General features: G+C 39.6%; 1 protein-coding gene across 11 annotated transcripts in view; it reads right to left on the bottom strand.

Moving 5' to 3' along the window:
- Positions 1–973: 973 nt before the first annotated feature.
- RBM11 (RNA binding motif protein 11) overlaps positions 974–26719 on the bottom strand; it is a 42477-nt gene continuing 16731 nt past the window's right edge. For 5 of the 11 annotated variants that reach the window (XM_081552736.1, XM_081552754.1, XM_081552702.1 and 2 more), the window contains one exon: positions 24559–25949. In XM_081552736.1, coding sequence (XP_081408862.1) covers positions 25638–25949 — 312 coding nt within the window. In that variant the 3' untranslated portion in view covers positions 24559–25637. Of the gene's footprint in view, positions 1649–6998; positions 9317–10088; positions 10615–20014; positions 20775–24558; positions 25950–26719 lie in introns of those variants that run through there. The other 6 variants (XM_081552714.1, XM_081552725.1, XR_014072205.1 and 3 more) reach the window with 5 other exon arrangements.

Raw genomic sequence — 26719 nt, 5'->3', positions numbered from 1 at the left:
ATCACGGCACTCTGGGATATCCAGATGGTTGCTTTAGATTATGCTAAAAAGAATTTTACTTTACTATTCTTGCTGTGTCACATTGCAACAATCTGAATATGCTAGTTAGATAATGGGCAAACAATTTAAGGAAATGAGATACATTTCTCCTGATCATGTCTTTTATGGTAAAAAATATTAAAATTTATCCTTACACAAGATAACTTGAATTTGGGAACTGTATCAATTACCTGTCTCAATGGATAAGCACAGACAGAGAAATATGGAAAACTGAACATAGTTATAGTTAAGTGTTAGTCACTCAGTCATGTCCAACTCTTTGTGACCCCACGGACTGTAGCCCGCCAGGCTCCTCTCCATGGGATTCTCCAGGCAAGAATACTGGAGTGGTTTGCCATGCCCTCCTCCAGGGGAAGGCATGAACCACTGAGGAAGTCCCAGTTATAGCATATCCTTGTATTAATATTGACAACTACTAGGAACTTCCCTAGTGGTCTTGTTGCTAAGACTTCCCCCTTCAATGCAGGGGGTGTGCATTCGGTCTCTGGTTGGGGAGCTAAGATCCCACAGGACTCATGGCCAAAACCCAAAACGTAAAATAGAAGCAATACTGTAGCAAATTCAATAAAGACTTTCAAAATGGTCTATTTCAAAAAAACTTAAAAATAAGAAAGTTACCGAACTGTGCTGCTGTGTTGATTGTTTTCTCATTGTTGCGCAACAGAAGTTTGCTTTTGCTTTTAAGGACTGAGAAAACATTAGTCCATTTCCATGCACCTCCTCATGAATACAAGCTGAATTCTTAAATTGAATGTGGCATTTTAGAATTTTTGTGGTCCAGAGGAAAAATAATGTATATTAAACATGCATCAGGCATCTAGGACATTCTTGGTTGCTTTACCCTTAACAAGTAGAAAAGATCATTATTTCCCACTTCGTGTATGAAGAAACTGAGAATAGAAATCGCACAAAGTTTTGCTGGTGCATGTTTCTGTATTTGATTTGGATTGGGTATGCATTTCAGATATCCAATTTCTTGAAAAAAATGATCTTCTCTCTAGAGAACTTAAGACAACTAGAATATGGTAATTGAGGAAAATGTTCTAAAATAACAGTATGTCATTTAAATACATATTTTCCAGTAATAAAACTATTTTTCATTGCACTTTGGCTTAAATATTAAGATTAGTAAACAATGATATCTTCAGATGAGTGCTAAGAAGAATCAACGCACAGTCCACTTGATTCAAAGGTACTAACTATCTCCCTCAGAAATTATGATGAAAGAACAGATAAACTTGGTTTCACAATACGACTGCCTTTAAGAGAAGAAATCAGGACTAATGTGATTTTTTAATGATGTTTACTCTTCCTGTTTAAGTTAATTGAGCCCCTAGCATGTATTTAAAATCTTTTCTTAGTAGAAGATAAACAACTGAAACTATCCAGAAATTTTCTTTCTGGATAATTTGGAAACAAAATCAATCTTTTATACAGTATTTTCCCATCCTGATTGCTTTGGTTTCCTTTTTACATCTCATGAATTAAAAAAAATGAAAACATGTAGTTAATGATCTCTTGTCTTTTGAGAAAATGGCTGTAATGAATTTGCTTCACTCAGCTTCTGGCTTGACTCACATAACCGATTCTAGAAACAGAAGAAAATAAAAACTCTCAATAGCCATGGTGGTAAACTTAAGCAAATCTGGAAACATTTTCTACAAAATGCCAGGATGATAGAGGGGAGAAGCCAATTTGTTCAGTGATGAGAAGTAAGCTATTCTGTCTCTATCCTCTGCCATTTTCTTCCAGTTTCAGAAACTGGAAGAACATTTTTATCGAACAGAAAAATTGACAGCCATGCTTCTATTTCTTAGATGCTACTTTGTGATGTCAACATCTACAACCTGACTCAAAATTTCTACGTCTAATTAGAAACCAACACTTTTGTAATACTAGTGGGATGGCACCAGGGCCCACATATAATTGAGACAGGTGGCGGCAGCTTTCTATCTTAAGCAAGATGTAATGTGCACAAATAAATCATTAGAAAGAAAGATGGGGCCGGGAAGACCTCCAGTCATGGTACACAGAGAGTGTTCTACAAATCCACGTACATCATTCATTCCAAACATTAAAAACTCAGGTGGTAAATATAGAAAGGGCTCATCTCCTTCTTACAGGACCCACATAAATAAAAACTTTTAAGTAGTGAAAGAGCATATCAATTCAGCAAATGCTTCTGAAACATTGTTCTGGATTAAATCCCAATGAAAGATTAAGATTTGCATCCAAGCTGGCTCACAATCAACACAAACTTATTCCTTGGTCCTTGTAATGTAGTAATCACTGTATCTGTGGAGAGTTCTCCTTATTTAGAAATGAGCTTCCCTGGTGGTTCCAAGGGTAAAGAATCTGCCTGCAATGTGGGAGACCTGGGTTTGATCCCCTGGAGTAGGAAATGGCAACCCACTCCAGTATTCTTGCTTGGGAAATCTCATGGACAGAGGGGTCCATGGGGTTGCAAAGAGTCAGACAAGACTGAGCACATACACACACATACACACACATTTTTAAAGAGGGAAATTAAAATGTATGATAAATTAAAATACATGATAAAGCAACAGCAAAGAAGTCTGTGAAATTTCAGAGAAAGAGAAGACTTCAGAAGTTATTTAAAGAAATATAATGATGAGTATGTTAATTCTCCTCAGGACACAAGGTGTTTCCATATTAATTATGAATTGCAGAAGACCACAAAGAAAGAGCAGGTTGGCATGATGGTGAATAGACATGATAAAAAGGAAATGGGTGAGGAAAATAAAAACTTTACGTATTCCTTAAAGGAAAAAAGCAAAATTGGAAGGAGAGTACAGCATTCCAGGTAAAGTCTATGATAATAAATTCACACCTTTAAATATCCTGTGAATGAAAAGAAATTAACACCTTGAATATGCATTCAAATTTAAAAAAAACAGAATGATGAAGAGAAAAATCCTAGAAATACCAAGGCAGAATAACGAAGTTGCTTACAAAGAATAAAAGAATATTCATACTCAGCTCAGTTCAGTTCAGTCACTCAATCATGTCTGACTCTTTGTAATCCCATGGACTGCAGCATGCCAGGCCTCCCTGACCATCACCAACTCCCAGAGTTTACTCAAACCCATGTCCATTGAGTCGGTGATGCCATCCAACCATCTCATCCTGTGTCATCCCCTTCTCCTCTTGCCTTCAATCTTTCCCAACATCAGGGTCTTTTCAGATGAGTCAGCTCTTCACATCAGGTGGCGAAAGTATTGGAGTTTCAGCTTCAACATCAGTCCTTCCAATGAATATTCAGGACTGATTGTCTTTAGGATGGACTGGTTGGATCTCCTTGCAGTCCAAGTGACTCTCAAGAGTCTTCTCCAAAAGCATCAATTCTTCTGTGGTCAGTTTTCTTTATAGTCCAACTCTCACATCCATATATGACTACTTGAAAAACCATAGCTTTGACCAGGTGGACATTTTTTGGCTAGTAATGTCTCTGCTTTTTAATATGCCGTCTAAGTTGGTCATAACTTTTCTTCCAAGAAGCAAGCGCCTTTTAATTTCATGGCTGCAGTCACCATCTGCAGTGATTTTGGAGCCTCCCAAATAAAGTCTGACACTGTTTCCACTGTTTCCCCATCTATTTGCCATGAAGTGATGGAACCAGATGCCATGATGTTAGTTTTCTGAATGTTGAGCTTTAAAACAACTTTTTCACTCTCCTCTTTCACTTTCAACAAGAGGCTCATTTTTCTTTGCTTTCTGCCATAGGGTGGTGTCATCTGCATATCTGAGGTTATTGATATTTCTTCCGGCAATCTTTATTCCAGCTTGTGCTTCATCCAGCCCAGAGATTCTCATGATGATATGACATGATATTCATACTAGTCTCAGCATTCATCTTTGGAACATATTTTTCATGTATTCATTGGCAATTTGCTTTTCTTCTTTTGTGAATCACTAGTTAACATTATTTGGGCTTTCCTGGTGGTTCAGTGGGAAAGAATTTGCCTGCCAATGCAGGGGGCCTGGGTTCAATTCCTGGTCCAAGAAGATCCTCTGAAGAAAGAAATGGCAACCCACTCCAGTATTCTTGCCTGAAAAACCCCGCGGTCAAGGGAGCCTAGCGGGCTACAGTCCTTGGGGACACAAAGAGTCAGACGTGACTTAGTGACTGAACAACAACAGTTAATATTATTTACTATTTTTAAAACTAAGATTTCAGTTTCATAACTGATCTTAAATGTTAGTTCTTATTTTAAAACTCAAAAAATATAGAGGTATAAAGAAAAAAATAAAAGTCTCTTGCATCTCTCAATATTCACCATAATTCCTCTGAGCAGAGATAGCTACTCTCAATTAATGTTAAGATGGTTGGATGGTATCACCAACTCAATGGATATGAATCTGAGCAAACTGCAGGAGGTAGTGAAGGACAGGGAAGCCTGGTGTGCTGTAGTCCATGGGGTTGCAGAGAGTTAGACACAACTTAGTGAATGAACTACAATGTTTTAGAAAATATCGCAGAGGAAGGCTAAATTAACACTTTGATGTTTGGAGTTAGGAAGCCTGAGAATGACAAGGCTGGATCTGCATGAGAATCACTGTGACAAAACAGGGTGGATTTGGAAAGAAAATAAGAAGAGATTATTTTTTCTCCTTGAATTAAGTGTAAAGAAATGAAATGTATTTACTTAGATAAATAGCACTTTTCTAATCTACTTGACCTGAAGTTAAAGTGGGTTTGAAGTTTTCTACATTATGTGGCTTTGTGGTAGCCTGAGTTCAGATATGACCAAGAGATAGCTACACAGTTGGCCAGCTCAGAAAGGAAACCAAAAGCCAAAAATAAGCAGAATACACAAATTCTTAGGATAGTTTTAATGCAAGTTATTTCCCAAGACTTTTTAAGACTAGGTTTTAAACATATCTGTCTATGGATACAGCATATGATTAAATGGGATTTTTTTATGGTTAAAATTAAATGAGCAATAAAAAATTTTATAGATTAACTCTCAGGATTAAATCTCTATAATTTTACTCATCTCTAACCATAAGGAGGCAGAGTAGATATAAACTTTCCAATAGACCTAAACTTTCCAGTTAAGAGATATACTGCAAAAAGATTAAAAGGCAGATTGACTGGCAGAAATGCATTTAAATTGTTCAGTGAGCATATGGAAAGTTATTTGCATTGGTTAATGGAGCATCACAAAAAATGAAGTTCTTTCTTTTTCATCTCACTGGTATTTAAAAGCAAATAAAACTAATCTGATTGCATTAAAATTCTGAAAGTTTGGTTTGGCAGAAATACCTCAGAGAGGAATGAAAAGATATCCCCTCACATCTCTGCCTGAATTCCAAAGACATGTGAAGATAAAGGACTGGCAGATGGAGGTCAAAACATAGCAATTTTTATTAATAAAGCTTGTGGGGGAAATATGTAGCAGCATAATAGATTCAAATGGTCTCCAATTATTGAAGTTCAACATTCAAAATTTTTACTAAGGATTGTGCTGATATAATCTATGATGTGAGAAACAGAGAATTAATACACCTTGAGGCCACCTCACAGCTAAGAAAAAAGAGAAAGAGCAGTGCTTCTTTGTTTCCATTTTAAAATTATATGAACTTTTTTTTCTGCATCTCAGCAGTTGCATACGAGATGTCTCACACTGAAATGTCTTTCCTGTTATCTGTGGTAGCGTAATCAATTGCCCCCCAATTAAGTGGCTAAAATAAAATGTTTTATTATACTTTATGATTCTGTGGGTCAGAAATCCAAAAAGGGTTCAGCTGTAAATTCTTCTGTTCCATGTGGTATTGGTTGGGGTCATTTGGGGACATTCAGCGGATGGGCTGCCTGAGAAATCCTAAAGGGATTCGTTTGCCTCAGCAGAGACTGCTGGAAAGTTAGGTTCAATTGTGTTCTTCTCCCTCTCCACGTAGTCTCAGGACTTTCCCACACGTTTCTTCCAGCTGAACTTCTTACATGGAGACTCAAGACTTCAAAGGTGAGTATTTAAGATACAGGAAATGGAAATATTAGTCGCTTAAGACTTGGCCCCAGAATCTGGCACCTCATCATTTTCGTCACATCGTATTTTCAAAGCAGTCAAAGGGCCCTCTCAGATTCAAACAGCAGAGTTGGGGGTGGGAGGGGCACAGATACTCCGTAAGTCCATGAGAGGATTGCCAAGGAATTTACGTCATTTTTACTGTGTAATAGTTTGCCTGTCCTCTGACTTCACAGAAGTTACATTCAGCCCTTCCCATGGCTCCTGTGTTTTCATCGCACCACAGCATCACACTCAGGCCAGGTACCAGGTGTGAATGAGGCGCCTTCACTTTTGGAGCTTGATTTCTATCTGATAAGCTATGAACTAAAGACACAAGTTTTTCCACTACCACACAATGCTGAGACAAAATGAGAGTGGTAGAAAATCCAGTTTGAATAAGGAGGGAATTAGAGGCAGAGTGTTTATTGAAATCTAGAAAGTGTGAAAGTGTTAGTTGCTCAGTTGTGTCTGATTCTTTACGAGCCCATGGACTGTAGTTCTCCAGACTTCTCTGTCCGTGGGACTCTCTGGGATTCTCCAGGCAAGAATTCAGGAGTGGGGTGCCATTCCTTTCTCCAAGGGATCTTCCTGACCCAGGGATTGAACCCAGGTCTCCTGCATTGCAGGGAGATTCTTTATTGTCTGAGCCACTGGGGAAGCCCATTGAAATCAGAGGTTGGGGATAATTTTATTCCCTTGAAATGATTCCCCTCTACTCTTGGGCCTTCTAGCTCTTGGTTCGGCTTTTTTAGGTCCTTCTCTATATTTACTGATTGATTTTTTTTGCAACAAGGTGACCTCAACCGCCTGCTTCCTGCCCACAGTAGGTTGAAGAGGCCCAAAGACTCCTTTGTATTTTGTACTTTTAAAATCCATTCCATTAGCATAAACCATTTACAATTTTCCTTTTATCTTTTTCTTTCTTTCTTTCTTTTTTAACCAGATAGGCCCTTTCTACCTAGGGCTAAGAGTAATGATGCTGCGGGGAAGCATCTATAAGATCCTTTAGAGCCTTAGGAGTCAAGGTCTTATATTTTTTGAGGTCTCAACAAGGTGATATATAGCAGCCACACATTTACAATCTTTACTGTGAGTTTCTTTTAGGTGCACTGGATTTTATATTTGCTAAGGCTATTTCTTTCTTTGAGAGTTTTTGGGGAATGATTAGGTATGAAAAACAGTTTTCAAGCCCAACAATCCCTGGATTCTTTGTATTTTCTCTAAATTCTTAAAGGCTAAGTGAAAATGGTGCAATTCTTTCTTTTGTTTCTCTTTCATTTCCCACCCTTTGTTTTTTCATTTTGCATTTAATCATAGGAAGAAGCCTGTAGGAATTTTCCACATTCTGTCTATAAATTTCTTCAACAAGTTCATTAAATACCTTATTTATTTTCTACATTATGACTGAGAGCTATGTTACCAAACTTTCCAACAACAATTTTCTTACTGTTTTTCAAATTTTCACTGTCTTCCGTGGTCTCATCAACTTTAATCAGACCCTTCTACTTCTACCTTCTATCTTCTCCCTGCCATGCTGTACCCAAACCAATGTCAACTGATTTAGGTTTTTGTTATGACAGCACCTTGATTCCAGGCACCAATTTTTGTAGGATGCAACCCAGGAAGAAGTACTATGAGTGATAAGAGATGGGGTTTTATTCTAGGGATTAAACCTTGCACAATCGTGGAACCTGGTGTACAACTCTTGGAAGAGTGTTATCTCTGCATCCAGTAGCCAGCCTGAAGTTGCTATAGGTCATTACGGTCAGAAGCAGAGAAAAGAAAAGTGGATGTGAAAGTGGGTGATCAAGGACAAACTGGAACCCACGTCTGTTTCTCAGAATCTCCAATGAGAATCATGTGGGTGACTGCAGAAGCAGCTGACACCTTCACACAGAACCATGCACATGCCTGCCCCAGGACTCAGAAAAACTGAACAAGGAGATCCCAGGGATAAGGAGGGCCTGTGGGCTTGAACGTTGCCCTGTACAGGAGCCTGCAGATCAGTAACATGTGGCAGTGAGCTGCAACAGCTTCTGACATCCTTTATGCACCTGCAAAGCCTAGCTGTTGCTGCTGCAGGGTCTGATATTGTTTCCTTTCAAATATGATTTTCACTATGCCTACTCTGACCTGAAATTACAGAGATAAGAATTCTGGGAAATGTAGTTCCAGTTCAGCTAAATTGATACTCTGCAAATTCACTGAAAATGGATATAATTTCTTTGAGGTGAGTCCATCCTCTCAAGTCTCTGAGGTACCTCAACTTTGAAAGAGTTCAAGAATTAATAGGAAACTTATAAATATCACAACTCTCAGCAAATTAAAAAAAAAAAGCCAATTCCTAGCCATCAGGGCTATTATTCTGGAACTCATTATTTAGCATTGCCAAAGTCTGTTGCAAGAGAATTAGTTGTAAATGAGTATAGTGATCGGTGGATGCAATGATGGATAGGATATTCTGGTTTCAACTCTGACTGAGTACTAGTGCTATCCATTTAGTACCAGACAGTCAACACTCATGGTATAGATACATAAATTGTGATGTTCAACTCATTCCTGTAGGAGGATTATTTTGATACAAGTATTTACCATATTTCTGGGAAAAATCCACAAAGACATACTTTTTTTTTTTTCTTCTGAAGTGGCAATCATAACATTGTTAATGTCTTAGAAAAGTGTGAATATTCGCAAAGTTGGAAGCATTTCTTTGAAATCTGGAAAATCCTCTTCATTTTCACTTCCTGACTCTTCACTGCTGTGTTAAAGGGGAGCTTTGTCAGGGAATGTGGGCTCCACTTGTGGGAAGGTATTTTTAGCCCTGTTGTTTCCACCTTTCAGTTGTAGACTTGCTTAGACCTACAAAATCTTCCTGCTTTCACATTTGTTTCAGCTGGAGAAAACGTCCTCCCTCTGTAGGTTTCCCAGCTGAAGCTGCTGTTGATGTTTCCGGTGTCCATGTAACTAACCGCGCAGAAAGAACAGATAACTCTGTCTCCTCCACTTCTGAATTCCATAACATTCATGTACATGTTCATTTAAGACAGTTAATGTTTGCATGCCCACCTGTAATAGCTCTACCATCCTGATTATTTCCAGTAACACTAGTGCTTCCTGCTCTTAAACTCAAGGTCAGGTTACATGAATTCCAGATTAGGCTCTTCCTTGTTTCTGGATGCTAAAGGGCCATATCACTGAAAGTCTCTCCATAAGGAAACATTAGTCTAAAATAGATATAACATAGATATAATCAGGCACTACAGGATGTTTAGTCCTTTTAAAGTGCTATGTGCAAATATCACTGGAAAAAGAGTCGACACATTTTTATAACTAGAAAATAATTTGAAGGAAAAGAATTTCCATATTACAAGAGCTACCAATTGAACAAATAAGGCAAGAGTCAAAAGAAAAAAGAGAGCAATATTAGAGTGTTCACTTTCTCTTACTATTTATTTCTAATGACACAGTCATATAAATGTTAAAAAACATTGATTTTATTTTATCCTTTACACCCTGATTAGAGACTACTTAAAACTGGAATGATTGACAAAACGTAAATTACACTAACACAAGAGGGCAGGATTCTCATATATATTTTTGAAATAAATTGCCAGGACTTCAAAATTTCTAGATATTTTGACACATTATAAAAGAAGTAAAAGGTATCCTAAGCAAAATTAGCCCTTCAAGGTGATTATTTTGCCAGGTTCTTTATTTAATTATTGGTAAGTAGTTCTTGAATTTAAACTATTTGCATCAATAAAATAAAATAAGTAGAAAAACAAGTTTAACTGAAATACAATTGCACTGATTTAAATGTTTTATGGAGATGCAAGAAATAGCATCATATATTCTTATATTTTATATTGTAAAAAGTCGGACATGACTGACCAGCTTTACTTACATTCTTATATTCTTTGTTGTATATTAAAACAATGCAGTATTTTTGTAAAGCCAGATACTTCAGTGGAGTATAATAAAAAGCATGGAAACACAAACAAGTAAGAATTTATTATATAACAGAGAAATCATTTTAATTAACCATTTGAAGAATAAATAAGGTTAGATCCTTAACTTACACCATGCAATAATATTAGTTCTAGATCGATTATATATTTGAATGCTTAATATGAAATAACATGCCAGAGGGAAAGCTGGAAAAATTCATATAGTTTAATGATGAAAAGGCCTTCTGAAGGATGCCACCCAAAATAAGGCACCACAAAGGAGAAAATGACAGTCTTGAGTACAAATTGCAAGTTTTTCATTTCAAAGATCCCCAAGCAAAACTTGACAAATATGGAAACTACATTTGCAGCAACTATGTATGCAATGGTCTGTATTCCTTTCATATAAAGACTTAAAAATGATTAAGAAAATTGAGTCCCCAAAGAAAAAAACGGACAAAGAACTTAACTTACATAGAGCAGGAAATGATCAATAATTAAAGTAAAACACTCACCCTCTTTCCCTGGCATGCTGCAGTCCATGGGGTCACAAACAGTAGGACATGACTTAGCGACTGAAAAACAAAAACAACAGCAAAATCACATACTTGGCTTATTACACTAGTGATTGGCAATCTTAAAAGAAATTAAATATCTAGGAGGCTAAGATTGTTGGAAAATGAGTTATCTAGCTACCTTATATTGTTATGGATGAAGGCCTGTGTTCCCTTAGAGTTCATATGTTGAAACCCTATCCCCAATGTCATGATATTAGGACGTGGGACCTTTGGGAAGTAATTAGGACAGATGGGGTCATGCCAATCTGATCACATGGACCACAACCTTGTCTAACTCAATGAAACTATGAGCCATGCTGTGTCAGTTCAGTTCAGTCGCTCAGTCGTGTCCAAATCTTTGCGACCCCATGAATCACAGCATGCCAGGCCTCCCTGTCCATCACCAACTCCCAGAATCTATCCAAACCCATGTCCATAGAGTCAGTGATGCAATCCAGCCATCTCATCTTCTGTCGTCCCCTTCTCCTCTTGCCCCCAATCCTACCCAGCATTAGAATCTTTTCCAATGAGTCAACCCCTCGCATGAGGTGGCCAAAGTATTGGAGTTTCAGCTTCAACATCAGTCCTTCCAATGAACACCCAGGATTGATCTCCTTTAGGATGGATTGATTGGATCTCCTTGCTGTCCAAGGGACTCTCAAGAGTCTTCTTCAACACCACGGTTCAAAAGCATCAATTCTGCGGTGCTCAGCTTTCTTCACCGTCCAACTCTCACATCCATACATGACCACTGGAAAAACCACAGTCTTGACTAGATGGACTTTTGTTGGCAAAGTAATGTTTCTGCTTTTAAATATGCTATCTAGGTTGTCCATAACATTCCTTCCAAGGAGTAAGCGTCTTTTAATTTCATGGCTGCAATCACCATCAGCAGTGATTTTGGAGCCCCCAAAAATAAAGTCTGACACTGTTTCCCTACCTATTTTCCATGAAGTGATGGAACCAGATGCCATGATCTTAGTTTTCTGAACGTTGAGCTTCAAGCCAACTTTTTCCACTCTCTTCTTTCACTTTCATCAAGAGGCTCTTTAGTTCTTCTTCACTTTCTGCCATAAGGGTGGTGTCATCTGCATATCTGAGGTTACTGATATTTCTCCCAGCAATCTTGATTCCAGCTTGTGTTTCCTCCAGCCCAGCATTTCTCATGATGTACTCTGCATATAAGTTAAATAAGCAGGGTGACAATATACAGCCTTGACATACTCCTTTTCCTATTTGGAACCAGTCTGTTGTTCCATGTCCAGTTCTAACTATTGCTTCCTGACCTGCATACAGGTTTCTCAAGAGACAGGTCAGATGGTGTGGCATTCCCATCTCTTTCAGAATTTTCCACAGTTTATTGTGATCCACACAGTCAAAGGCTTTGGCATAGTCAATAAAGCAGAAAGAGATGATTTTCTGGAACTCTCTTGCTTTTTCGATGATCCACCTGATATTGGCAATTTGATCTCTGGTTCCTCTGCCTTTTCTAAAACCAGCCTGAACATCTGGAAGTTCACGGTTCACATATTGCTGAAGCCTGGCTTGGAGAATTTTGAGCATTACTTTACTAGCATGTGAGATGAGTGCAATTGTGCGGTACTTTGAGCATTCTTTGGCATTGCCTTTCTTTGGGATTAGAACAAAAACTGAACTTTTCCAGTCCTGTGGCCACTGCTGAGTTTTCCAAATTTGCTGGCATATCGAGTGCAGCACTTTCACAGCATCATCTTTCAGGATTTCAAATAGCTCAACTGGAATTCCATCACCTCCACTAGTTTTGTTCGTAGTGATGCTTTCTAAGGCCCATTTGACTTCACATTCCAGGATGTCTGGCTCTAGGTGAGTGATCACACCATCGTGATTATCTGGGTCGTGAAGATCTTTTTTGTACAGTTCTTCTGTGTATTCTTGCCACCTCTTCTTAATATCTTCTGCTTCTGTTAGGTCCATACCATTTTTGTCCTTTATCGAGCCTATCTTTGCATGAAATGTTCCTTTGGTATCTCTAATTTTCTTGAAGAGATCTCTAGTTTTTCCCAGTCTGGTGCTTTCCTCTATTTCTTTTCATTGATCACTGAGAAAGGCTTTCTTATCTCTCCTTGCTATTCTTTGGAACTTTGCATTCAGATGGGAATATCTTTCCTTTTCTCCTTTGCTTTTTGCTTCTCTTCCCAGCTATCTGTAAGGCCTCGTCAGGCAGCCATTTTGCTTTTTGGCATTTCTTTTCCATGAGGCTTGTCTTGATCCCTGTCTCCTGTACAATGTCACAAACCTCTGTGCATAGTTCATCAGGCACTCTGTCTATTAGATCTAGTCCCTTAAATCTATTTGTCACTTCTACTGTATACTCATAAGGGATTTGATCTAGGTCATACCTGAATGGTCTAGTGGTTTTCCCTACTTTCTTCAATTTAAGTATGAATTTGGCAATAAGCTGTTCATGATCTGACCACAGTCAGCTCCCGGTCTTGTTTTTGCTGACTGTATAAAGCTTCCCCATCTTTGCCTGCAAAGAATATAATCAATCTGATTTCGGTGTTGGCCATCTGGTGATGTCCATGTGTAGAGTCTTCTCTTGTGTTCTTGGAAGAGGGTGTTTGCTATGACCAGTGCATTCTCTTGGCAAAACTCTATTAGCCTTTGTCCTGCTTCATTCTGTACTCCAAGGCCAAATTTGCCTGTTATTCCAGGTATTTCTTGACTTCCTACTTTTGCATTCCAGTCCCCTATAATGAAAAGGACATCTTTTTTGGGTGTTAGTTCTAGAAGGTCTTGTAGGTCTTCATAGAACTGTTCAACTTCAGCTTCTTCGGCGTTACTGGTCGGGGCATAAACTTGGATTACTGTGATATTGAATGGTTTGCCTTGGAAACGAACAAGATCATTCTATCATTTTTGAAATTGCATCCATGTACTGCATTTTGGACTCTTTTGTTGACCATGATGGCTACTCCATTTCTTCTAAGGGATTCTTGCCCACAATATGTAGATATAATGGTCATCTGAGTTAAATTCACCCATTCCTGTCCATCTTAGTTCGCTGATTCCTAGAATGTCGACGTTCACTCTTGCCACCTCCTGTTGGGCCACTTTCAATTTGCCTTGATTCATGGACCTAACATTCCAGGTTCCTATGCAATATCACTGTTTACAGCATCGGACTTTGCTTCTATCACCAGTCACATCCACAGCTGGGTATCGTTTTTGCTTTGGCTCCATCCCATCACTCTTTCTGGAGTTATTTCTCCACTGATCTCCAGTAGCATATTGGACACTTACTGACCTGGGGAGTTCATCTTTCAGTGTCCTATCTTTTTGCCTTGTCATACTGTTCATGGGGTTCTCAAGGCAAGAATACCAAAGTGGTTTGCCATGCCCTTCTCCAGTGGACCACATTCTGTCAGACCTCTCCACCATGACCCTTCCATCTTGGGTGGCCCCACACGGCATGGCTTAGTTTCACTGAGATAGAAAAGGCTGTGGTCCGTGTGATCAGATTAGCTAGTTTTCTGTAATTTTAGTTTCAGTGTGTCTGCCCTCTGATGCCCTCTCGCAACACCTACCGTCTTACTTGGGTTTCTCTTATTTCTTCACGGCTGCTCCTGCAAAGTGCAGCCATTGCTCCTTACCTTGGACAAGGGGTAGCTACTCACGATGGCCCCTTCTGACCTTGAATGTGGAGTAACTCCTCTCAGCCCTCCTGTACCCACGTAGCCGTCGCTCCTTGGGCCTGGGGTAACTCCTCTCACCGCTGCCCCCGGCCCCTGGTCCATCCTAGCTCCTCTTGGCCGCTGCCCCCGGCCCCCGACCCCCAGCCCACAGCCCCCGGCTGTGACAGCTCCGCGGAGAAGCGTGGCCGAGAGGAGCTAGGCCGGGCTGGGGGCTGGGGGCCGGGTTGGCAGCTGGCAGGAGCTAAGACGGGCTGGCGGCTGGGGACCGGGGGCGGTGGCAGAGAGGAGCTAGGCCGGCCCGGGGGCCGACAGGAGCTAGGCCGGGCCAGGGGCTGGGGGCCGGAGGCGGCGGCCAGCAGGAGCTAGGCCAGGCAGGAGCTAAGCCATGGTGTGTAGGACCGCCAAAAATGGACGGGTCATGGTGGAGAGCTCTGACAAAATGTGGTCCATTGGAGAAGGAAAAGGCAAACCAGTATTCTGGCCTTGAGAAACCCATGAAGGCATGAAAAGGCAAAAATATAGGACACTGAAAGATGCTGTCTAGGTGCCCAATATGCTACTGGAGATCAGTGGAGAAATAACTCCAGAAAGAATGAAGAGACAGAGCCAAAGCAAAAACAACACCCAGTTGTGGATGTAACTGGTGATAGAAGCAAAATCCAATGCTGTAAACAGCGATATTGCATAGGAACCTGGAATGTTAGGTCCATGAATCAAGGTAAATTGGAAGTGGTCCAACAGGAAATGGCAAGAGTGAACATCAACATTTTAGGAATAAGCCAACTAAAATGGACTGGAATGGGTGAATTTAACTCAGATGACCATTATATCTACTACTGTGGGCAAGAATCCCTTAGAAGAAATGGAGTAGCCATCATAGTAAAGAGAAGAGTCCGAAATGCAGTACTTGGATGCGACCTTAAAAACAACAGAATGATCTCTGTTCATTTCCAAGGCAAACCGTTCAATATCATGGTAATCCAATTCTATGCCCCGACCAGTAATGCTGAAGAGCTGAAGTTGAATGGTTCTATGAAGACCTACAAGACCTTCTAGAACTAACACCCAAAAAAGATGTCCTTTTCATTATAGGGGACTGGAATGCAAAAGTAGGAAGTCAAGAAATACCTGGAATAACAACAAATTTGGCCTTGGAGTACAGAATGAAGCAGGGCAAAGGCTAATAGAGTTTTGCCAAGAGAATGCACTGGTCATAGCAAACACCCTCTTCCAAGAACACAAGAGAAGACTCTACACATGGACATCACCAGATGGCCAACACCGAAATCAGATTGATTATATTCTTTGCAGGCAAAGATGGGGAAGCTTTATACAGTCAGCAAAAACAAGACCGGGAGCTGACTGTGGTCAGATCATGAACAGCTTATTGCCAAATTCATACTTAAATTGAAGAAAGTAGGGAAAACCAGTAGACCATTCAGGTATGACTTAAATCAAAATCCTTATAATTATACAGTGGAAGTGAGGAATAGATTCAAGGGATTACATCTGATAGACAGAGCACCTGAAAAACTATGGACAAAGGTTCATGACATTGTACAGGAGACAGGGATCAAGACCATCCCCAAGAAAAAGAAATGCAAAAAAGGCAAAATGGATGACTGAGGAGTCCCTACCAATAGTTGTGAAAAGAAAAAAGAAAAAGTCAAAGGAGAAAAGGAAAGATATACCCATTTGAATGCAGAGTTTCAAAGAACAGCAAGGAGAGATAAGAAAGCCTTCCTCAGTGATCAATGCAAAGAAATAGAGGAAAACAATAGAATGGGAAAGACTAGAGATCTCTTCAAGAAAATTAGGAATACCAAGGGAACATTTCACACAAAGATGGGCTCAACAATGGAGATAAATGGTATGGAACTAACAGAAGCAGAAGATATTAAGAAGAGGTGGCAAACATATAAAGAACTATTCAAAAAAGATCTTCATTACCCAGGTGATCACGACGGTGTGATCACTCACCTAGAGCCGGACATCCTGGAATGTGAAGTCAAGTGGGCCTTAGGAAGCATCACCATGAACAAAACTAGTGGAGGTGATGGAATTCCAGTTGAGCTATTTCAAACCCAAAAAATGCTGTGAAAGTGCTGCACTCAATATGCCAGCAAATTTGGAAAACTCAGCAGTGGTCATAGGACTGGAAAAGGTCAGTTTTCGTTCCAATCCCAAAGAAAGGCAATGCCAAAGAATGCTCAAACTACCACACAATTGCACTCATCTAACTCGCTAATACGAAGGCAATGGCACCCCACTCCAGTACTCTTGCCTGGAAAATCCCATGGATGGAGGAGCCTGGTAGGCTACAGTCCATGGGGTCGCTAAGAGTCGGACGATTGAGCGACTTCACTTTCACTTTTCCCTTTCATGCACTGGAGAAGGAAACGGCAACCCACTCCAGTATTCTTGCCTGGAGAATCCTAGGGACAGCGGAGCCTGGTGGGCTGCCGTCTATAGGGTCGCACAGAGTCGGACACGACTGAAGCGACTTAGCAGCAACTCGCTAATAAAGTAATGCTCAAAATTCTCCAAGGCAGGCTTCAACATTATGTGAACCATGAATTTCCAGATGTTCAAGCTGGTTTTAGAAAGGCAGAGGAACCAAAGATCAAATTGCCAACATCCGTTGGATCATCAAAAAAGCAAGAGAGTTCCAGTAAAACATCTATTTCTGCTTTATTGACTATGCCAAACCTTTGACTGTGTCAATCACAACAAATTGTGGAAAATTCTTCAAGAGATGGGAATACCAAACCACCTGACCTGTTTCCTGAGAAATCTGTATGCAGGTCAAGAAACAACAGTTAGAATCGGACAAGGAGCAATGGACTCGTTCCAAGTTGGGAAAGGAGTAGGTCAAGGCTGTATATTGTCAACCTGCTTATTTAACTTATATTCAGACTACATCATGCAAAATGTTGGCCTGCATGAAGCACAAGCTGGGATCAAGATTTCTGGGAGAAATATCAATAACCTCATATATGCAGATGACATCATCCTCATGGCAGAAAGCCAAGAAGAACTAAAGAGCCTCTTGATGAAAGTGAAAGAGCAGACAATGTTGGCTTAAAACTCAACATTCAGAAATCGAAGATCATGGCATCTGGTCCCATCACTTCATGGCAAATAGATGAGAAAACAATGGAAACAATGAGAAACTGTATTTTCGGTGCTCCAAAATCACTGCAGATGGTAACTGCAGCCATGAAATTAAAAGACACTTGCTCCTTGGAAGAAAAGTTATGACCATCCTAGACAGCATATTAAAAAGCAGAGACATTACGTTGCCAACAAAGGTCCGTCTAGTCAAGGCTATGGTTTTTCCAGTGGTCATGCATGGATTTGAGTAGCAGCAGTAAAGAAAGCTGAGCATCAAAGAATGGATACTTTTGAACTGTGGTGTTGGAGAAGACTCTTGAGAGTCCCTTGGACTTCAAGGAGATCCAACCAGCCCATCCTAAAGAAAATCAGTCCTGAATATTCATTGGAAGGACTGAGGCTGAAGTTGAAACTGCAATACTTTGGTCACCTGATGTGAAGAAGTGACTCATTTGAAAAGACTGTGATACTAGGAAAGACTGAAGGCGGGAGGAGAAGGGGATGACAGAGGATGAGATGGTTGGATGGCATCAGTGACTCAATGGATATGGGCTTGAGTAAACTCTAGGAGTTGGTGATGGACAGGGATGCCTGGCATGCTGCAGTCCCTGGGATTGCAAGGAGTTGGACACGACTGAGCAAGTGAACTGAACTGAATTTACTGAAAGTAACCTTAATAAATTTGAAATTTGTACTAAGTTTATGCACAGTCTTTACCCAGACCCTCATTTTTAGTCATACTGACCATAAGGCACAGGTTTATGTCTAGGACAAGTGACGATGAAATCAGCCCTGAGTGAGTGAAAGTCTCTCAGTCGCGTCTGACTCTGTGACTCCATGGACTATATGGTCCATGGAGTTATCCAGGCCAGAATACTGGAGTGGTAGCCATTCCCTTCTCCAGGGGATCTTCCCAACCCAGGGATATAACCGAGGTCTCTGCATTGCAGGTGGATCCTTACCAGCTGAGACATCAGGGAAGTGAGGTAATTATGGTACCTGTTAACAAATTTCCATTTAAAAGCACCATCAAGTTATTACAGATCCCACAAGCAAATCTTTAGTACCAACAGTGTGGTAGTATATTTAGAGCACTGGAACAGGTCTCATGACAATTTTAACCTAGGTTTTCTCTGCTGAAAGATGTGCAGTTTTGGGCAATTAAACTTCAGCTTCCTCATTTATAGGGTGTGTTTCTCACGACAAATGTGTGGCATGTATAAGTAATAGTTATTTGGGTTATTAGCCTCTTAAAGCTTCAGTCTAGTATTTCTTCACCAATTAGCCCATCCATTCATTCGTTCATACTCCCCAAATCAAGTAAGGACATCTTCTGCAGTAAATAAAGGACATCTGATTAATATTTTCTTCTGCTATTGCCTGAAGATTTAATTCTTTGAAGCAGTTCAGTGAATTCATCTTCAGTGTTCTTAAGAAAAGTACATTATGGTAAACTGCACAATTCTTTCATGAAGTTCCCAATTACTTCTGGGGTACAGTGGATCAGAATGATTATCTCAGTCTTTCTTTGATGGGGGACAGGGAGGAAAGAAGCTGCCTCATGGGCAGCTGGATAATCTGTGGGCAGAATGTGGGGGTGGTACCAATTTGTGATAAAGATAGACCTGAGATTTTCATCAAAGTAATGACTTGTAACTGCCTCTCTCCCATTTTCACATACAACCCACAGGCTGACATTTAGAATTTTTTATCTTCTTGTTTTCTGAGTATGATATTTATTTTAATCAGATTCTATTTTTGTGCTCATATTCTGAGTTAGGGCAAGTTGGGTTGATGGCTGATCTGATCTGCCATCCAAAATCTGGCTTTGGGGCCTAAGCTTTGCTACTACTGAGGGATGTTGTTTTAAGTTTAGGCAATTTTATGTGAATTTTAAAGCAATATAATCACTCACTTAAGAATCTCTGATTAAAGAAAAATGACCAGGTGTTGCAGAGACACTCAATTTAAAAAAAATGCCTGGCCATTCATAGAGAGGCATATGTTAGTTGAATTCAATATGCCTTAGCTCATAATAAACAGAATTGAAGTGTTACTGAATTTTACCACTTAAGACTATTTTTTTTTCTTGGAATTTTAACATCAGGTTCCTTACCTGAATATAAACAGACAAGTGAATTTTCTATTAAAGGGACCAATCACCCATCAGAATGATATAAGGATTACTTTTAAAACATCTGAACGAACAGCAGCCTTGGAAAGAAACCTTATCTAAACTTCCTTTACTGACTTAAAAGCTGTAATAACCCCTTGGAGGGAGTTTCCTGTTCAGGAGGAAACTGATTCTTAGTCCTGGGATGTGAGAGTTCAGCTGCCTTAAACTCTCCTTTAGGGGAGCTTTCTGTCCCATTGGAAAATACCTTGATGCTGGGAAAGACTGAGGGTGGAAGAAAAGGCGACGGAGGATGAGGTGGTTGGTTGGTATCACTGACTCAAAGGACATGAGTTTGAACAAACTCCAGGAGATGGTGAAGGACAGGGAAACCTGGCATGCTGCAGTTCACGGGGTTGCAAAAAGTCAGACACAGTTAGTGACTGAACAACCAGCAGTTCTGGTTCCCAGAAGAGAACCATCCCCAACACCTGGATGGACAATTGTGTAAACAAACCTGCTAGAACGTTCTATACTTTCCCACTGAAGCTCCAACTGCTCCTCCTTTTGTTAAGCAGGTCTTGAAACCATGGTCTTTGGCAATTTGGGGGGCCCTTCCTTCTCACATGCATGTGGATTATTCTCCTATGTGGTGGTTAATTTTATGTGTCAACTTGACTGGACTGCAGAGTGCCCAGACATTTTGTCAAACATTCTTCTGGGTGTTTCTGGATTAGTCTGATATTTAAATTGATGACTCCTCAGTAAAGCAGACTGCTGTCCCTAATGTCGGTTATCCTCAACCAATCTGAGGATCACAGTCCTGAGTGGAACAAAAGGTTGATGTCTTCCTGGAGAAGTGGAAACTCTTCCTGCTTGGTTGCTTTTAAGTTGGGACACTGGGTTTTGAATGTCCTTCAGACTGGAAACATACCCCTGACTCTCCTGATTCTCAGGCATTCAGAGTTGGACTGGAACTACATTGCTGGATCCCCTGGGCCTCCAGCTTGCTTACTGCAGATTTTTTCAGCCTCCATATCATGTAAGAAAATTCCTGACAATCAATCTATTAATCAGTCAACCAATCCTGTTGGTTCTGCTTCTCCAGAGAACTCCAATACATTTTGTTGATCTGTATGTTGTTAATTAGTTCACAGGTCCCCAGCCACTCGGACACAAGTTGACTGAGGATAAGTTTTCCTCCCAAGAGTTTTGCTAACGAGGATGGGGTATTCAGGACTCCCCACTCACTCTGGAGGGTGCAGTGATTCTGAAACCTGCAACAAAGCCAGAGAAAGTCAACTTTCTTACCAGTCTGACTCTTCGGTCTCTGCCAAATATTCAGTTAAATAAGAGTGATAAGAACTTTCCCTTTTTAAAAATGGAAATACTCATAGTTTAGATATACAAGAAAAATTTGGGGCTGGAACTAGTTCTCTAGGTATTGTGATTCTTGGTTTAAATTAGTCCTTCCCAGACATAACAGATTTTCCTGGTGGCTCAGATGGTAAAGAATCTGCCTGCAATGTAGGACACCCAGGTTTGAACCCTTGTTCAGGCAGATTCTCTGGAGAAGGGAATGGTGACCCACTCCAGTATTCTTGCCTGGTAAATCCATCGGAAAAAGGAGCCTGGGGGACAAAGATTTGAACATGACTGTGTACCTAACACCTTCACTTTTCCAGAGATAGTCATTGTGTCCATGTGTCCTTGTCTTTTGTGTTTTTGTTTTGTATTGTGCTGTCTATAAGTGTTATTCATAAGAATGAGGATCATAGGGTAGACAGAATATACAGGCATAGGTTCTATATATCTGTGGTTTGAATTGGCCTCAGAGACCAGTGAATTTGAGATTCTCACTGGACTCCTGTTCACTTGAACAAACTTTGTTGTGAGTCACCTATAAAACTGAATTCATCTTGAGTTTTTAAATTGTTTTTATATTTTTAATTGTATTTTTAATTTTAATTGATAATTGCTTTACAGTATTGCATTGGTTTCTGTCATATATCAACATGAATCAGCTCTACGTATACATATACCCCTCCCTCTTGAACTTCTCCCACATCCCACCCTATCCCACCCCTCTAGGTTGTCACAGAACACCTGTTTCAGTTCCTGTGTCACAGAGCAAAATCCCACTATTTTACATATGCTAATGTATATGTTTCTATGCTACTCTCTTCCCTCATCCCATCTTCTCCTTCCTCCACTGTCTATAAGTCTGTTCTCTATGTCTGTCCAGACTCATCACTTCATGGCAAATAGATGGGGAAACAATGGAAACAGTGAGATTTTATTTTGGGGGTTTCAAATCACTGCAGATGGTCAAATTAAATCACTGCAGCCATGAAATTAAAAGACGCTTGCTCCTTGGAAGAAAAGCTATGACCAACCTTGACAGCATATTAAAAAGCAGAGACATTACTTTGCCAACAAAGGTCCATCTAAGTCAAATCTATGGTTTTTCCAGTAGTCATGTACGGATGTGAGAGTTGGACTATGAGGAAAGCTGAGTGCCAAAGAATTAACGCTTTTGAACTGTGGTGTTGCAGAAGACTCTTGAGAGTCCCTAGGACTGCAAGGAGATCAAACCAGTCCATCCTAAAGGAAATCAGTCCTGAATATTCATTGGAAGGACTGATGCTGAGAGTTTCAACTTCAGCCACCTGATGTGAAGAACTGACTCATTGGAAAAGACCTTGATGCTGGGAAAGATAGAAGGCAGGAGAAGAAGGGGACAACAGAGGATGAGATGGTTGGATGGCATCACTGACTCAATGGACATGAGTTTTGAATAAGCTCCGGGAGTTGGCGATGTGATAGGGAGGCCCAGCGTGCTGCAGTCCATGGGGTTGCAATGAGTTGGATACGACTGAGTGATTGAACTGAACTGAACTATGTCTGTGTCTCCACTGATGTCCTGCAAATAGCTTCATGAGTACCATCTTTCTAGCTTTCATATATATGCATTAATATGTGATTTCTGTCGTTCTCTTTTTGAGAATGCTATTGAACTCCTCCTAACACCATATACAAAGATAAACTCAAAATGGGTTAAAGACCTAAAAGTAAGGCCAGAAACTATAAAACTCTTAGAATTTAGGCAGAACACTCTATGGCATAAATCACAGCAAGATCCTCTATGACCAACCTCCTAGAGTAATGGAAATAAAAACAAAAATAAGCAAATGGTACCTAATTTGACTTAAAGCTTTTGCACAGCAAAATAGAAACATGGTGAAAAGACAACCATCTTGATTTTGGATTCTGAGAGCTTGGCTTAGCTGCAGAAAGAGCATCTTCTCTCATCTGCCTACTGGGGGTGCAGATTGTAGGGTCTGTGCCTGGATGAGGCCGCCTGTCAGGTCAAGGTTCTGAGACATGAAGAATTATTATTGGCTCTCAGGGGACTGTCTAATCTACAACCCTTCCTAACTCACTATCTTTATACTGTTGAGAATTCCTTTCTTAGTACTGTCCACCAGGAATCATGGATTAGATGGGAGATAGATTAGATGGATTTGTGGGAGACTGGAGTACCGTCCTTACTGCCTGTGGCAACTTGTTCTCCTTCTTTTCAGCTATCTTTGGGAGTTCCTTTGGATTACGGAGGCTGCATTTTCTGTGTCCTCTTCAGGGACACCTCCCATGCACATCATTAAATTATATTCTAAGCCTGGAAGTTTACCTCCAGGTCTTCCCCAAAAGAGACAAGTTTGTGTTACATTTAAATAGATATACTCATGCAGATCCTAATTGTGAAAGGCCAGACAATGGATCATATAATCTATAAAAGCTTTTATATTTAAGGGGCTTATAGAATGCTCTCATCCTACACAAATACCCTCTTGGTACCCTGTGAGGATCAGATAGAAAGAAAGGCACAAAACATATTAAAACTGGCCTAAAATGTTCCCTTGGGTTTCCCAGCTGGTAAAGAATCTGCCTGCAGGGGACACTTTGATCCCTGGGTTGGCAAGATCCTCTGGATACAAAGAAATGGCAACCCACTCCATTATTCTTCCTCGGGCAAATCTCATGGACAGAGGAGCCTGGTGGGGTACAGTTCATGGGGTTGCGAAAGAGTCAGACACAACTGAGCAACTGAGTGACTAAACAAGAAAATATCTCCTTAACAAAATTCAAGAGCAGAAGTCAGACTTAGAACAAAAATTTGATTTACTGTAAATTCTTCTCTGCCTCCTTCTTATACTCATCTTTACCTCAAGCTCCTTATTCCTGACTCCCCAGATCTTTTAGATCCACCTTCTCCAAATCCAGCTCCATTTCCTCAACTAATTCTTTTAATCTCCCAAACTTCTATGGTTTCCCCAGAAAATCTCTTGACCACCTAGCCACCTGCTTTAACTTCCCTTTCTTTACAATAATTACAAGAGGCTTTTGAGAAACTGACATTAAAACATAAGGCAGTCATCATTCATATGACTGTTGTCAACCAAGAAATAAGGGTCTCCTGCATTGCAAGCAGATTATTTACCAACTGAGCTATCAGGGAAGACACCAGTGTAAACAGGTGAATTTGCCTTTTGGTTGGTTGACTTGATAAAGTTGATATCCAGATAATTCCAGCCTGTGATGAAAGAAATTGCAAGAATTCCTTGCAGTTCTTATATTTTAACTCATGTAACAATATTTCAAGATAATTTTCTTAACCTGGTACTTGTTAAGATATTTCTTATGTGTATATATTTCCTATAATGCCAATTACAATGAAATAATCTGGGGCTTAGGAAATTTGCAAGGTGTAAGAATTGAAGAAAATGCAGAGGTGAGGTTAATGTGTTTTAGATATATATCACTTCCTATTTACATAGAAAGATATTTTCCCTTTGGTATGATTCTAAATTGCAAAAGTGTTAATTTAAAAAAAGGTCAGCATTTTTAGTTTGAATATTCAGCAATATGAAGTTATATAGATCAAGCTACACTAAGCAGAATTTAGATTTTCACATTTGTCAGATCAAAACAGACTAATATTTACATTTAAAATATGACTGCATTGTATAATCATAACCAGAAGTTAAATTCAGCTACTAATTTTGCTAAAAATATTTTATTATTTTAAGTAATAATAAATATCTACAAGGTTCAATGCAATACACAAAAGAAATATCAAAGAATGGTTAAAATTGGGTGGTTAGTTCATAATGAAGCTGTGTGATCCTTTCAATTGGATTCAATAAACAAATATTTTCATCCTTCTAGTTTATGATAAGCTACAAAGTTAACAAGATTGTCCAAATAAATCATTAATTTTACATGTAGTCTGTTTATCCCTGCAAATAAATGGTCCAGAAATAGGAAAGCTGATTTTATGATAAACATTAAATATCATACAATAGTGAAATTTTCTATTGAAATTATTGTTCATTATCAGGATCTAAATGTGTCCAATATATGCTCTTCAACCCGGATGGCAAAAGAGGTGGACAATAAATGCTGCAATAGCCAACTAATTTTCATAAAATACAATTAATAAGTAGGAAGTAAAGAGGCAGGTATTCCTACTTATATATAAGCATATGAAAAGGGAAGGAACCAAAAGCTAGCCACGTGATAATCGTCTTTCCTTTGGTATCACTGTTGTATATCCTTGTTTTATGAAGTAAATATGTATGAGATTAAGGCTGAGACAAGATATTTAAACATAAAGTATTAGTAATAAAGGAAACTAAACTCTGCTTATTCTCTCTTCTTAGGAAAAACATACAACTCAAAGATTTGTATTAGTTTCATTCAGAAAACTGACCATTCCACTTCTAATTTCAGCTGAGGGTTACAGGCAACAATGTAGGAGATCATGGTGCCGTCTCCATAAGTGCTCAGTAACTGACTTTTGATCAATGGTTCAGTGTTAAGTTCATCACTGATACTAAAACATAACAACTCAGAGTGTATTTCTTGTGAACAACACCATTACAAATACAAAAAGCACATTATACTGTTTTTAAGATTTTTGTCATTCAAGACAAAAATTAAATAGCAAATCAGATATCATATTGTTATATATTTCAAAGAAGACAAGAAAGCCATGGAATTGGTCCTTTAGTGGAATACAGATTTTTCTTTCAAGGGAATGAAGACCAGCAGAGATACATTTCATTTGAATGTAAATACTAGTATCTTTTTTTCTTACACTTTTGGAACTTTGGGCTATATTCATTTCCTCTACTGTTTTCTGTGCTACTATCGCTATCACTGCTTTGTTTCTGCCTCTTTCGTTTATTTGTCTGATAAAGGTCTGAATCACTTGGTTGCTGGTGAGTCCATTCATAAGAGCTGGGTCCAGCCTCCAGATCTGAAATACGATTCAGTGAGGAAGATGCAGAAGTGCTATTAGGAAGTGGTGCTGTCATCTCATAGTAAGGAAGCGGCAGTGCTGGGTTATATGCAGGCCACTGCTGTGGAAAAAACCCACACATATTCACCTACCAAAACAAGCCCACAAAGAAAAAAAAAGAAAAAGTTAGAGTTTACATTTATTATACAAATAACTATGAGCAAACCAAACCATGCGTTAGTATAAGAAGGACAGGGATGCAGTAGTTTCCTTAAATGATTAACAAAGATTCCAGCTGGTGTATAGCGTACTACAGTACAGATTAGTGCTGTCCTATAGAAATGTAATGTAAGCCACATAGGTAGTTTTAAATCTTCTAATAGTCACAGGATGAAAATAACAATGAAACAGGTGCAATTTAAATAATTTATCTCATGCTCATTTGCTCAGTTGTGTCCGATTCTTTGCCATTCCATGGACTATAGCCCGCCAGGCTTCTCTGTCCATGGAATTTCCCAGGCAAGAATACTGGAGTGAGTTGCCATTTCCTACTCCAGGGATCTTGCTGACCCAGGGATCAAACCCACATCTTCTGTGTCTCCTGCATTGGCAGGTGGATTATTTATCACTGAGTCATTTGGGAAGCCCTAATATATTTTATTTATCCCCAAATGTCCAAAATATTGTCATTTCAACATGTAACCAATATAACAATCATACATGAGATATTTTATTTTTTATACTAAGTCTTTAAAATCTAGTGTGCCTTTTATACTTATGGATGTTGTTTAGTAGCTAACTTGTGTCTGACTCTTGTGACTCCATGGACGGTAGCCCACCAAGGCTCCTCTGTCCACAGGATTTCCCAGGAAAGAGTACTGGAGTGGGCTGACATTTCCTTTTCCAGGGTATCTTCCC

This window comes from Giraffa tippelskirchi, chromosome 2 (genome assembly GCF_054371585.1).
Source record: "Giraffa tippelskirchi isolate mGirTip1 chromosome 2, T2T-mGirTip1v1.2.pri, whole genome shotgun sequence".
NCBI classification, from domain to species: Eukaryota; Metazoa; Chordata; class Mammalia; order Artiodactyla; family Giraffidae; genus Giraffa; species Giraffa tippelskirchi.
The sequence above is the reverse complement of the archived record's forward strand: the minus strand, read 5'-3'. Positions and strand labels throughout refer to the sequence as shown.